Source organism: Mytilus californianus, unplaced genomic scaffold, assembly GCF_021869535.1.
Source record: "Mytilus californianus isolate M0D057914Y unplaced genomic scaffold, xbMytCali1.0.p SCAF_5, whole genome shotgun sequence".
NCBI classification, from domain to species: Eukaryota; Metazoa; Mollusca; class Bivalvia; order Mytilida; family Mytilidae; genus Mytilus; species Mytilus californianus.
Window position 1 is genome coordinate 16,136,394 of NW_026262701.1, and position 14,902 is coordinate 16,151,295.

The following is a 14,902-nucleotide window of genomic DNA, read 5'->3' on the forward strand; positions in this document are numbered from 1 at the left end:
AATAACTATCAACAGTATCTAGTGGGTGGGTGAGGGGTGTGACAGAATATAGAGTGTGTGACCATAAGTATTTGTCACTTGAAATTTTTCACCAATATTTCATATAAAACTTGATTTTTTCAAACAAATATTTTGGGGTCATTTTTTGTTTGATTTGAAGCAACCTGGTACCAAAAGATGCAGAAATGTCACAGGTTTATTTGGTTGTGGATCATTATCATTTTCTCACGGGATGAACACAAATATTATTTTTCTGTTCAGAAATTTGCTTTATATTCAACCAATTTAAATTGTAAAATTTTATTGTATGTGTTCACATCAAGAAAAAACAATAACACCGGAAAACAGAACTATAACCCAATAAATAAATATTCTTTAGACAATTCTCCGTCTTTTAACGCCTTGTTGATAAAAATCCAACCATAAATACCTTCAAAATATTCGAAAAAACGTGTTTTTATTTGAAATATATAGCAAAAAAATGCAGGTGACGATTTCTTTTGGCCATGTACTGTTAGTTCCCCCATAATATTTTTTTCCAAAGAACTTTTAACATCTAACAAGTTCCATTGGGAACAATCCTTATATATTTGATCCAATGCTATTAGAAAATTTCATTCACAAGGGATAAAATATAACATAAGGAAAGTTTTTTGGTATATGCTAAAGTTTTTTGGAACAAATATTATGGACAATGTTTTATATAATAAAAGTTCGAGGAATGACACTTTCTTTAAAGAAATAAATATTATGAAACCATATGACGTTTTAGTTCCAGGAAGATACATAATGAAGGTGGAAATACATTAATATTCATTATCCAGTTTTGTTCCAGGGGAAACAAGTATTATGCGGAACAAATATATCTTCACAAGGGGTTACACTTTACAATTCATTATTTTTATTGTATGTATAAAAAAGAAGATGTGGTATGATTGCCAATGAGACAACTCTCCACAAGAGACCAAACGACACAGAAATTAACAACTATAGGTCACCGTACGTTGTGCCTACATTCATCTGAATAAATAAAATATTAACAAATATGTATATTAAAAAAGGTCTAAAACGATGCATGTATATCATGTGATTCAGTGATAACATGTAGGTCATTGTGACTGTGTTGTACTATACAAGATGTCCGTAATGAATACAGATCATTTATATATAAGACATTATTATAAGTACCATACATGTCATACGTGTCTGATAAATGAAAAAAAAAATAAAAAAAATGAAAACTTAATCAAAGTCTGACACTGAAGTATGACATGTAGGTCATAGTGACTCAAGTAATGCTGAACTGACTGTGTATTACTTTACACGATGCCTGTAGTGAATTTATATCATATGGTATCATTGATATACATATATATTATAACAATAGGTTTAATTAAACGGAAACCATAACCTGATCTTTCGACGTATTCACGGGTCATAAAAATATTGTTCCATAATTTCCTTTTGATATGCATATATATACATAGCATGTCCTTCCTTCACTATAAATTTAACAAAACATCGTTTAGTCAATGATTTGTATAGTGATCCTTGGTTTGATATGAGTTCCACCAACATGAAGAGAATTGAGGGGTTCGTAGGTGGTCTACTGAAAGGAAAATTTCTGTCCTATCCATTAAACCCCCATTTTCCAATGCATGGCGTTTCCAAATTTCAAGACCTTCGTCCTGGACGACCCCTATTACAGGACCTAGCTACCTGTTGTATTTATCGTAAATTTTTTTTTGTCCTGAACATGCATAAACTATTTGCCACTGGACGTTTAGCAATCAATCAATCAATCAATCAACTAGCTTTCAGTAACTTCGAGTACTCTCAGATCTACGTGTAACGACCACAATTATTCAAATTCCTAAGCAGGTAGGGATTTTACAGTACAGGATATAAGGAAATATATGAATTTCTTGAATTTTGTTCGATAGTATGAACAGAACAGAACTTCTGCATAAGACATCGACTGTGTGTGTATGTTTTTGTGTAGCCAGGGGACGGTGAAGGTTTCTTTTAAATGTAGGATCGTCAATATGTACTATCAATTGACGTATATATCAATTATCCTCAATCAGAAAGGAATAGATATGAAAATATTAAACAGGTTGTGCTGCTAAATAAAGAGCTACGCTGATCCACGCTGGGCAATGCATATTGTAAATATTTTTTTATATATATTTCCGATTGTACTGCCGGTTAATTCATCAGTCAGATGCAATTGTATTTTTTTTTCATGCCGTATATTATCATGATAAACTTCGTAAGGGTTCCGCGGAACCCAGTGTCTCGCCTACTTTTGCTGTTAATCGCAGGCTCAACAAAAATAAGGAAAAAAAATAATAAAAATATTCCTCTCTATACTATCTTTTGATTGTAATTAAGTAGCTTCTGTCCAAGTTTGGTAAAAATCCAGGATAGTTTATGAATCTAATAAATGTTTTAAAAACTTAAACTGCAGACTGTATGTAATGTTAACTGGAATAAAAAATAAGACCATTTATAAGTAAAATACGGAAAAAATGGAACAAAATTTTAACAAAATTTCCTTCTAGATACTAGCTTTTAATCATAAACAAGCTTCTGTCCAAGTTTGGTACAAATCCAGGATAGTTTAAGAAAGTTGTTAAAATTTTAAAAACTTGAACTACAGAGTGGATGTAATGTTAACTGGCAGAAAAACTAAGTCCATTTATAAGTAAAATAGGAAAAAAATGGGAATTTTTTGTTTACAAAATTTACTTTTGGATACTATCTTATGATCATAAACAAGCTTCTGTCCAAGTTTGGTAGTTAACTGGCAGAAAAACTAAGTCCATTTATAAGTAAAATAGGGAAAAAATGGAATTTTTTGTTTACAAAATTTACTTTTGGATACAATCTTATGATCATAAACAAGCTTCTGTCCAAGTTTGGTAGAAATTCAGGATAGTTTAAGAAAGTTATTAAAATTTCAAAAACTTTAACCACAGAATGAATATTTGTGGACGCCGCCGCCGACTACGACGACGCCGACGGAATGTAGGATCGCTATGTCTCGCTTTTTCGACAAAAGTCGAAGGCTCGACAAAAATGACCAGTTTTCATGTTTTTTGTACACAAAACTAAAATGCTTTGCCCCCCTGAACCCCCTACCAGGGCTCTGCCCTGGACCTGCCGGGGGCCTTAAGCGGCCCGGCCCCCTGACCCCGGCCGCAATTTGTGCCTACAGTTTATTGGATACCTGGCTACGCCCCTGATCATACCTTAAAACATTTATTACTATAGTGTAAATTTTTTAGTATACAATCACAAAAGGGAAGGCTGACGGAGGCACCTGTTGCAGGCATATATATCGTCAAATGATCAGTTTTGAAATAAATGTATTTACGCAAAAAAAAAAAAAGAATCCTTGCTATTAGCACGATGACATAAAATTTAATGTACATTTTAAAACTCCCTGTAGGCTGGGAACAGTATATCTGTTCCTTCTGTAGGCAACTCGTCCAATCTCTTGCATGCCTTTATTTGAATTTCATTTCAAAATTTTATTAAAAAGAGAACAGAGGCATTTAAAAAATAAAATGCTCCGCTGGGCGCAGCTTGATACGACCGCAGAGGTCGAACCCTGAACAGTTGGGGCAAGTATGGACACAACATTCAAGCTTGATACAGCACTGAATTTGGATTGTGATTAAATATTTGACACAGCATAGGTTTCTGACACAGAATGAATGTGGTCTAAGAACTTAAATTTTTTTTAATTTACCTATTCAAACCATATCATTATTATTTGCTTTTATATATAAATCAGAAATAACCAATTTAAAATGGTCAATTTTTTGAACCCCCTTATGATTCATCACCCCAAAATCAATCCCAGCCTTCCCTTTGTGGTATGGTACCTTGCAGTACAATTTGAGAGAGATCCATACACTTGAACACAAGTTATTGTCTGGAAACTAGAAAAATGCTTGTTTTTTGGCCCCTTTTTGGCCCAAAATTCCTAAACGTTTAAGGCAATTACCCCCAAACTCAAACCCAGCTTTCCCTTTGTGACATTGAACCTTGTAGTACAATTTCATAAAGATCCATACACTTACACACAAGTTATTGTCCTGAAACTAGAAAAATGCTTGTTTTTTGCCCCTTTTTTGGCCCCTAATTCCTAACATTTTGAGGCAATTACCCCCAAAATCAATCCCAGCCTTCCCTTTGTGGTATGGTACCTTGCAGTACAATTTCAGAAAGATCCATACACTTGAACACAAGTTATTGTCTGGAAACTAGAAAAATGCTTATTTTTGGCCCCTTATTCCTTAAACGTTTTGGGCAATTACCCCCAAACTCAATTCCAGCTTTTCCTTTGTGATATGGAACCTTGTAGTACAATTTCAGAAAGATTCATACACTTACACACAAGTTATTGTCATGAAACTAGAAAAATGCTTGTTTTTGTCCCTTTTTTGGTCCCTAATTCCTAAAATTTTGAGGCATTTGCCCCCAAAATCAATCTCAGCATTCCCTTTGTGATTTGGAACCTTGTGGTACAATGTCAGAGAGATCCATACACTAACACACAAGTTATGTCTGGAAGTTCAAAAATGCTTATTTTTGCCCCTTTTGGCCCCTAATTCCTTAACTGTTAACCCCCAATACCCAGTACCATAAACCCCAAAATCAATCCTAACCTTCCTTTTGTGGTACGCCAACGTCATACCAATATACGACCGCAATATAAAAACAATTTACATTAAAAATAAAATGCTCCGCAAGGCGAAGCTTGATACAACCTCAGAGGTCGAACTTTGAACAGATGGGGCAAGTATGGACACAACATTCAAGCTTGATACAGCTCTGAATTTAGATTGTGATTAAATATTTGACACAGCAAAGGTTTCTGACACAAAATGAATGTGGTCCAAGAACATAAAAATTTTAAATTGGACATTTACCTTTTATGGTCCAATATACAAAATATAAATACATGGTTTGATTCAGCATATCAAAGAACCCCATATTAAATTTTTGTTGAAATGAAACCAAGTTTAATATTGAGACCCTTTGGACTGTAATGTAGACCAATTTGAAAACGGGACCAAAAATTAAAAATTCGTAAGGATTCCACGGAATCAAGTGTCTCGCCTACTTTTGCTGTTAGTCGCAGGCTCAACAAAAATGGGGAAAAAATTATTAAAAATTTTCCTCTAGATACTATCTTTTGATTGTAAAAGTTCTGTTCAAGTTTGGTAAAACTCCAAGAAGGTTTATGAATCTAATAAATGTTTTTAAAACTTTAACTGCAGACTGTACGTAATGTTAACTGGAATAAAACTAAGTCCATTTATAAGTAATATACGGAAAAACAGGAAATAAATTTTAACAAATTTCCTTCTAGATACTAGCTTTTGATCATAAACAAGCTTCTGTCCATGCTTGGTACAAATCCAGGATAGTTTAAGAAAGTTATCAAAATTTGAATAAAATGCTCCGCTGGGCGCAGCTTGATACGACCGCAGAGGTCGAACCATGAACAGTTGGGGCAAGTATGGACACAAAATTCAAGCTTGATACACACTGAATTTGGATAGTGATAAAATATTTGACACAGCATAGGTTTCTGACACAGAATGAATGTGGTCTAAGAACTTATAAATTATTAATTGACCTATTCAAACCATATCATTATTATTTGCTTTTACATATAAGTCAGAAATAACCAATTTAAAATGGAAAATTTTAAAGAAAAAAAATCCCTCCCCCAAATTTGTTGAACCCCCTTATGATTCATCACCCCCAAACTCAATCTAAGCCTTCCCTCTATGGTATGGTACCTTGCAGTACAATTTCAGAGAGATCCATACACTTGAACACAAGTTATTGTCTGGAAACTAGAAAAATGCTTGTTTTTTTCCCCTTTTTGGTCCCAAATTCCTTAACGTTTAGGGCAATTACCCCCAAACTCAAACCCAGCTTTTCCTTTGTGATATGGAACCTTGTAGTACAATTTCATAAAGATCCATACACTTACACACAAGTTATTGTCCTGAAACTAGAAAAATGCTTGTTTTTTGCCCCTTTTTGGCCCCTAATTCCTAACATTTTGAGGCAATTACCCCCAAAATCAATCCCAGCCTTCCCTTTGTGGTATGGTACCTTGCAGTACAATTTTAGAGAGATCCATACACTTGAACACAAGTTATTGTTTGGAAACTAGAAAAATGCTTATTTTTGGCCCTTTTTGGCCCCTTTTTCCTAAACGTTTTGGGCAATTACTCCCAAACTCAATTCCAGCTTTCCCTTTGTAATATGGAACCTTGTAGTACAATTTCAGAAAGATCCATACACTTACACACAAGTTATTGTCATGAAACTAGATTTTTTGCCCCTTTTTTGGCCCCTAATTCCTACAATTTTGAGGCAATTTCCCCCAAAATCAATCCCAGCATTGCCTTTGTGATATGGAACCTTGTAGTACAATTTCATAAAGATCCATACACTTGAACACTAGTTATTGTCTGGAAACTAGAAAAATGCTTATTTTTGGCCCCTTTTTGGCCCCTTATTCCTAAACGTTTTGGGCAATAACCCCCAAACTCAATTCCAGCTTTCCCTTTGTAATATGGAACCTTGTAGTACAATTTCAGAAAGATCCATGCACTTACACACAAGTGATTGTCATGAAACTAGAAAAATGCTTGTTTTTTGCCCCTTTTTTGGCCCCTTATTCCTGAAATTTTGAGACAATTACCCCCAAAATCAATCCCAACATTCCCCTTGTGATATGGAACCTTGTAGTACAATTTCATAAAGATCCATACAATTACACACAAGTTATTGTCCTGAAACTAGAAAAATGCTTGATTTTTGCCCCTTTTTGGCCCCTAATTCAAGAACTTTTCATAAGGGGGGGCCCCATCCAGTCATGCTCCAGTGATTCCCTATATAATCATGTAAATATGGGTAGTTATCAGAAAATTGCCAATCAAACAAAATAATTAGAAAAACTGAATCATTTTGCTTTCTTTTAATTTCTTTGGCCTTTAGCATTTCAGTTTTGTCTCACCAGCACCTCTGTACATAGCCTAAATTTTTGTTTATTACTGAGTTCCTGATCGATGATATCCATTATTTCAATTAGAACTTCTGGAACAGCTAGTGAACATCATCTAAAGTAAGACCAAATCTTTGTAGACCACTATCCAGTCTATCTCCAATGCTTGGATTTACCCCAAATAATTCGGATGTTGGTGTATATCCCGAGCTCATGTTATCCAACATTCCCGACATCCATATTTGTGATGGGGACATGTGTCCCTCAGACCTAATCTTGTGGCCATTCCAGCCATTTCTGAACTCTTCCAGACTTCTGTTTATTGCTGGCAAATAAACATATTGTAGGGCCGAACGGTGGATCATGTTGTCTGGGTCCAAATTTATCACTGGGTCCTCTTCCATCTGACAGAACTCATTATAAAATTTGGAGGTTACCTGGGTATACATGTCCCTCCATAGCCTCTCAATCCTCTGATTGTGCACCGACTTGCCTGTGATGTGGCTAGTTCTTTGCCTGATCAAATTCATAAACAAAGCAACTTTGGTGTTTTCTCCACCATGATCTGACCTGACTCTGCTTGGTACACCATACGAACAGCACGCGAACACAAAAAGCTGTAGCACAGTAGATGCAGTGTTGTTAATACCACATCTCAGGAAGGTGATGAATCGACTGAAACCATCAATGCAACCATGTGTAGCAAATCCCCATCTAAAAAAAGATACAACACACAAATTAATATAAATTAATTAAGAAATGGCCGAGCTGCACAGAATTTTTCTTTAAAAAAGAAAACTGTCTTGAATGAAAATATACATATATGCAATCGGGAGATAACTAGTCTCATTGGCAATCATACCGCATCTTCTTTGTATATGCTTTGCAATACAACTTCATTATCTGAATTTTGGCTTACTTTCGGCTGGTTTTGGCTGCATAAAGCTTCCCTCGTCATTTTATTCAATTTTGATTCCCAAATGTTTTGGATATAAGTATCACTGACGCTTATTTAATATAGTTTGTACATGTATGATAAAACGTATATATCTGTAAATGTTGCAGTAAAATCTGACTAATAAAGGTTTTCCGCCATACGTGATGCAGACCTTACTCCATAGCGGTCAATCAGTGTATGGTGAAGACCGTAAAAAGGCGTAAACGAATTTCAGAAATAGGTAGCTTGCTGTTCGGTGTGAGCCAATGCGAACGTGTTGAAGACCGTACCTTGACCTATAATGGTTTACTTTTATAAATTGTAACTTGGATGGAGAGTTGTCTCATTGGCACTCATACCACATCTTCCTATATCTATCAGTATCTTGTTAGTCAGCAAAGTATTGATAACAATATTGTTATTTCTACAAGACTTGCATGTGTTTAAAAAAAATACCTGATGAGTTTCATGTTTCCGTCCATGTGCCATAGATGATTTGGTGTTGGTACGCTGTACCTTCTTCTGTGTACTGCCGTAGACCATCTTTCAACACACCCTTCTGGACCAAGACGTCTTAAAAGATTCTCTTACTCTTTCTCGTTGTACACATATCCCTCTGGACACTAAGTAACCTTGCATCATCTAAAATTTAAAAAAAAATGCTTCACAGAAAGTGCAAGATAATTAATAATTTTATTTTTGAACAACTTTAACTAAAATATGACGTATATAAGCTATATCGATTGATATGGAGCAAAGACTGATACTTTTAAAATTTCGTTGCCATAAAAAATTCTCATTGGAAAATAATCTGAACAAGCATTTTTTAATCGAAAAGACTGCAAATATAAGTTCAAGTTGACCGAACATCAAGTTCGCAGAAAGCTCTTGTAGTTATTCAGTTGACAGAAATGCTATTTGAAACAAAGAATGAAACAGCTCAGTCAATGACTCTTTGAATCTATACTACTAAACGAAGAGACCGATTTCATTGAGTCGCAACTCCTCTGAAACCATACAAAGAAGGAATATTGGTGATATGACGTATACATGTAGTGTTTTGAACTTCCTAAATTTGTCTTTGAAACAATCTTGAAAACGCCTTTTTTTGAGAAAATATCCAAATTCGGACTCTCTCAAGGACCGATAACTCTGCATGGGAGATTGAAAGTTTGGCGGGAAAATATGAATGCCTACTCAAATCCAATCTATTAGAAAAATCAAATTATCACAGAAGAGTGTCCACCATGCACTTGCACTGCACTATTATTAATATAGTAGAATAGAATGATATACAAATGGATGAAAATTATATATACATGTAACTGTAATATACAAATATTAATATAATATATAACAACAAACCTAAGTATACTCAGTGATTTGTATCACTTCAATAACATATTTATTACGGTGACAGAGGTTGAATTCCCTGTCATTTATTTATCATCCACGCACAAACTTGTCTAAGAAAAATAAATTATATCTGTACATTAACTTCACTTTCAGGTATAGAGATGTGATTTTTTTATGAGACAAGTGCTTGTGACCATCCACAAGAACTTGCAGTCATCCGGTGTTCAGTACTTCAGTACTTTAATTTATTTTAATATAACTAATACAGGCCGACAATGGTGTTGATTAGAAATTATAAAATTCTAGTATGTGTGTTCTAGTATAAACTTTTTTTTGTGGGAAACACATGCCGTTAATACATGTATATGAGAAATATCATCATCCATGTATGTGTCTTTAAAGTCTTATTAGATATCTTTCAAATAAAATGTTCACAAATTCCTCTGATTTACGCGTCATTTTGATTTATATGAAGATAATTATACCTGCAGTCCTGCTTTTGGAAAAGAAGATTTCAAATCCAGGATTTGGGCATCTAGATCTTCTTTGGTTATGTCACTGTATCTGTTACTTAGCCCCTCGTCTTTTAATCGTCTGTATACAGATTTAGTGGAGCATTTAAAATGTTCAGCCATTTTAGTCCCCTTGAAATTGGCCCCACAAAAAGCTTTCAATTCGTTGGTAGCCATATCTATTTTGGGTCTTCCTCTTCTACCTGTAGTATATATTTTTCATTGAAAAATTACAGTTTGTTGGCCATACATATATATATATATATATATATATATATAACAATTCTGAAAGGGTACAACATCACCAAAAAATAATTAAATCATGAACAAATTTTAGATATTTCGGATAACTAATATCCTTCATCAGTAAGATGTAAAATGAATCTTATCTTGACATGTGGTAGTCAAACTGAAATAAAAATTTAGGATAGACTCTTGAATTTTGAAGAATCGAAATAGGATGAACGGATCATATAAACCCAAAGGCAAATATAATACAAGCCCAACGAAAAAATATAAACAAGTCTAAATTGAAAACAACGTTCAAACTTATTATTATATATATATATATATTTATCCAACGCAATCATAGGTTTGAACGTTGTTTTCAATTTAGACTTGTTTATATATATATATATATATATATATATAACTGTATAAAATCAGAAAGGTTGGCGGGATCATGGCGTATATCATTTATATATTATACATCCTAAGGATGAGTTTGATTCCATCTAGCTCAGTGGTATTTCTTTTAAAAGTTTACCGATTTTCATGATATTTTCTTATTCCAAGGGCCTTGATATGGTCAAAAGTATGTCAACTACACCATAAATCATAGTTTAGCTGTAACTTCCATAACACATCTATTTACTAAAAATCAACTTAACATTTGCATGTAAAGCCATAAAAGATTGCAATTTTGTCTGTTTAACCCCCTATGGTCTAATTATAGTAAAAACGGCGGCATCATATGATATAAAGTTGAAACTAGACACCCTTAAGCATTATTGTGATCAAGTTTGGTTCAAATCGGCCAATTCAAGTGGTTTCAGAGGAGAATATTTATATAAAAGTTTACAGACGTTGAATGACGGACGCAAAGTGATGAGAAAAGCTTTGAGCCAGTTGAGCTAGTACATATTTTCCATTATAAACACACACGAAATTCTAGTTTGGTTTGCTTTCGTTATAACCCTCATATGTTACGATCGTAATCAAACATGATATTTTCAATTCATTTAAATATAATTTATTTTATATCACAGCAAAATATCAAAATATAATAACAGATTCTAATAATTAAACAAGCAGATTCCATCTATAATGTGGAGATTTTTAGGTTTCATAACGAGTGAGAATGGGATATTATCAGATTCTAATATGACGTCCTTTTTGCGCATTTATTGCATTTCATTTGTTACACTTGTTACACTTTATTTTTGTTATTGGCTTTCCATAGTTTCAAAATTGCATTATTTGTCTCAATTTGATTTAATACAAATAAAAATATTTTCTTCAGTGGAAGTAGATTGAAATTCGACAGAAAGAGTTAAGGCCATTTTCCCCCGGATTTTTTTCACATGTAGGTAAATCATTTTTTTGTCGACATAGGGATAGTGATCTGGCGGCTGCGGCTACAGTGGCGTTAGCTTAGTTCTTAAAAGCTTTATATTTTAGAAGGTGGGAGACCTAGATGCTTCATACTTTGTATATAGATGCCTCAGGTTTCCGTCTGTGACATGTCCATTGTCCTTGGCCTCATTTTCATGGTTCAGTGACTACTTGAAAAAAAGGTCAGATTTTTTGTAATGTTAATTTCTCTCTTATTATGAGTAATATGATAACTATATTTGGTATGTGCGTACCTTGCAAGGTCCTCATGCCCGTCAGACAGTTTTCAGTTGACCTCGACCTCATTTCATGGATCAGTGAACAAGGTTAAGTTTTGGTGGTCAAGTCCATATCTCAGATACTAGGTCTAGTATATTCGGTGTATGGAAGGATTGTCCAACTGGCAGGTGCCATCTGACCTTTACCTCATTATCATTGTTCAGTGGTTGTTGTTTAAGTTTTTGTGTTTTGGTCTGTTTTTCTTATACTGTATGCAATAGGTCTACTATTTTGGTGTATGGAATGATTGTAAGGTGTTCATGTCTACCTGGCAGATGTCATCTGACCTTGACCCCATCTTCAGTGATGTTAGGGATCGAAACGGTACTTGGAAGGCCATATAATTTACCTCAATTGAGGAAAGACTCTTGAATTTTAAAGAGTCGGAATATATATATATATATATATATACAAGTCTAAATTGAAAACTACGTTCAAACCTATGATTGCGTTGGATAAAAACCGCAATTTTTATACGTGTGCATGCAAAAACAAATTTCTTGTTAGAGGGGTCTAAATACAGCACAAACAACATTTTCCAAAAGACCAAAAAAGTGAAAAAGTATATTTTAACAAAACGCATTTGACTAACAGGTCGAACAACAAATGTTCTTAAAAAACCGCAATTTTTATACGTGTGCATGCAAAAACAAATTTCTTGTTAGAGGGGTCTAAATACAGCACAAACAACATTTTCCAAAAGACCAAAAAAGTGAAAAAGTATATTTTAACAAAACGCATTTGACTAACAGGTCGAACAACAAATGTTCTTAAACCCTGCTGACTGCCATTGGCGATTGCCAAATAAACGGATCACAAGGTGTAATAAATGGATCTTAATTAAAAATTTAATACCAAACAGAAAACAATAAACTTGCGGCGAAGATGGTATACCGCAAACAAAGGTGCAAAGATTTTTGTACACCATATCCGGATTTCGACAATTAATGTCTCTTCAGTGATGTTAGGAATCGAAACAGTATTTGGAAGGCCATGTAATTTACCTCAATTTAAGACAGACTCTCGAATTTTGAGGAGTCAAATTAGGATGAACGGATCATATAAACCCGAAGGCAAATATAATACAAGCCCAAACGAAAAAATATAAACAAGTCTAAATTGAAAACAATGTTCAAACCTATGATTGCGTTGGATAAAAACCGCAATTTTTATACGTGTGCATGCAAAAACAAATTTCTTGTTAGAGGGGTCTAAATACAGCACAAACAACATTTTCCAAAAGACCAAAAAAGTGAAAAAGTATATTTTAACAAAACGCATTTGACTAACAGGTCGAACAACAAATGTTCTTAAACCCTGCTGACTGCCATTGGCGATTGCCAAATAAACGGATCACAAGGTGTAATAAATGGATCTTAATTAAAAATTTAATACCAAACAGAAAACAATAAACTTGCGGCAAAGATGGTATACCGCAAACAAAGGTGCAAAGATTTTTGTACACCATATCCGGATTTCGACAATTAATGTCTCTTCAGTGATGTTAGGAATCGAAACAGTATTTGGAAGGCCATGTAATTTACCTCAATAGACTCTCGAATATATATATAATAAATGTTAAGACAGGAATAGGAAATAAGTCAAGAGTATGGATAGTAATCGGAACGCACACAATAAGCAATACATTATTTTTCTTTTTTCTTTAACGAAATGATATATAGTCAAAATGATCCACAATGACTCTATGGTGCAAAGAAACATCCGAAAAAATATGATAGAAACATAACAATGCACAAAAAAAATCAAAATATCAGAGTGAGATTTGAACTCCGTCTTCATTCTAATATATATTATTATCAATTCTAAGCGCTATCGACGACGCTACGGCGACTTACGTGAGAATGTGGTTATTAAGCAGCTATATGTACAATTTTAATAGTGACGTTCCACCTTTTTTTTTATAAAAAGTTGTGTTAATGACAAAACAAACCAATTTCGTTTTTGAGGAAAAAAGTTATATATAAATTACAACAACAACAAAAAACAGAACTTTGTTTTGGTTTGTAATTTAATTCTCATGGGATTCTCTGTTTTCCTATACATGAAAACAAGGCAAATTCCGCATAATAATATATCTATTTTAGGGTTAAACTAAATATTTATCCGATATATCATAAAATATAAAAATCGAGCTTTTGATCAAAAACATTTTTATTCCTGGTTTTAATCGTAAATTATATTCTTTCAGCACTTTTTAAAATTTACGCTGCTCAGTGTGAAACTGAAAATATTCAGGGGAAATTGGCTCTACATCAAATAATAATTTGACATTGTAAGAAAGCAAAATTTATTAAGGAAGGCAAATTCGGTCTATATTTCATAAGACTGTATATTCCATACCTGTCTTAGGTCTATCAGCTTTGTAGCCAGAATTTACTGGAATATTCCTCATGTCTCTGGCAAGTCTTGATATGGATGCCAGTGACGATTGAAGCTGCTCAACAGTTTCCTCGTCTAATTCTGCTCTCCCATTTTCCAGTTTAGTTGAGGCATCTCTAATCAGGATTCCAACTTCTTCAAAATTATTAAATAGAGCGGCCCCGACAATCCTTAGCAAAATCTGATTTAGTTCATTCTTTCTTTCAGACATTTTTTTAAAATTCCGTTTGTAATCAGGGAAGGGTTATTGAATTTAAAAAAATAAACATGTCAAAACTCTTTGCTGATGATGATTTTAATTTTTAATATTAGAAAATGATTTCTTAATATTAGAAAATCAATTTCTAATATTAAAAAATCATTTATTAATATTAGAAAATGAATTTCTAATATAAGAAAATACTTTCGAATTTCTAATATTAAAAAATGATTTTCTAATATTAGAAAATGATTTTCTAATATAAGAAAAGGATTTTCTAATATTAGAAATTAGTTTTCTAATATTAGAAAAGGATTTTCTAATATTAAAAATTGATTTTCTAATATTAAAAATTCATTTCTTAATATAAGAAATTCATTTTCTAATATTAGAAATTCATTTTCTAATATTAGAAATTCATTTTTTAATATTAAGAAATCGTGCTTTTCTTTTTTAATATTAAAAAATGATTTTCTTATATTAGAAAATGATTTTTTAATATTAGAAAATGATTTTCTAATATAAGAAAATGATTTTCTAATATAAGAAAATGATTTTTTAAT

At 33.2% G+C, this 14,902-nt stretch overlaps 1 protein-coding gene across 1 annotated transcript; it reads right to left on the reverse strand.

Moving 5' to 3' along the window:
- Positions 1–6,996: 6,996 nt before the first annotated feature.
- LOC127701866 (uncharacterized) lies at positions 6,997–14,351 on the reverse strand. Its single transcript, XM_052205839.1, has 3 exons — positions 14,102–14,351; positions 8,436–8,565; positions 6,997–7,756 (listed from the first exon to the last, which is right to left on the reverse strand). Exons 1-3 carry the CDS (start codon positions 14,349–14,351, stop codon positions 7,144–7,146), a joined length of 993 nt encoding a protein of 330 aa, XP_052061799.1. The 3' UTR covers positions 6,997–7,143.
- Positions 14,352–14,902: the final 551 nt, after the last annotated feature.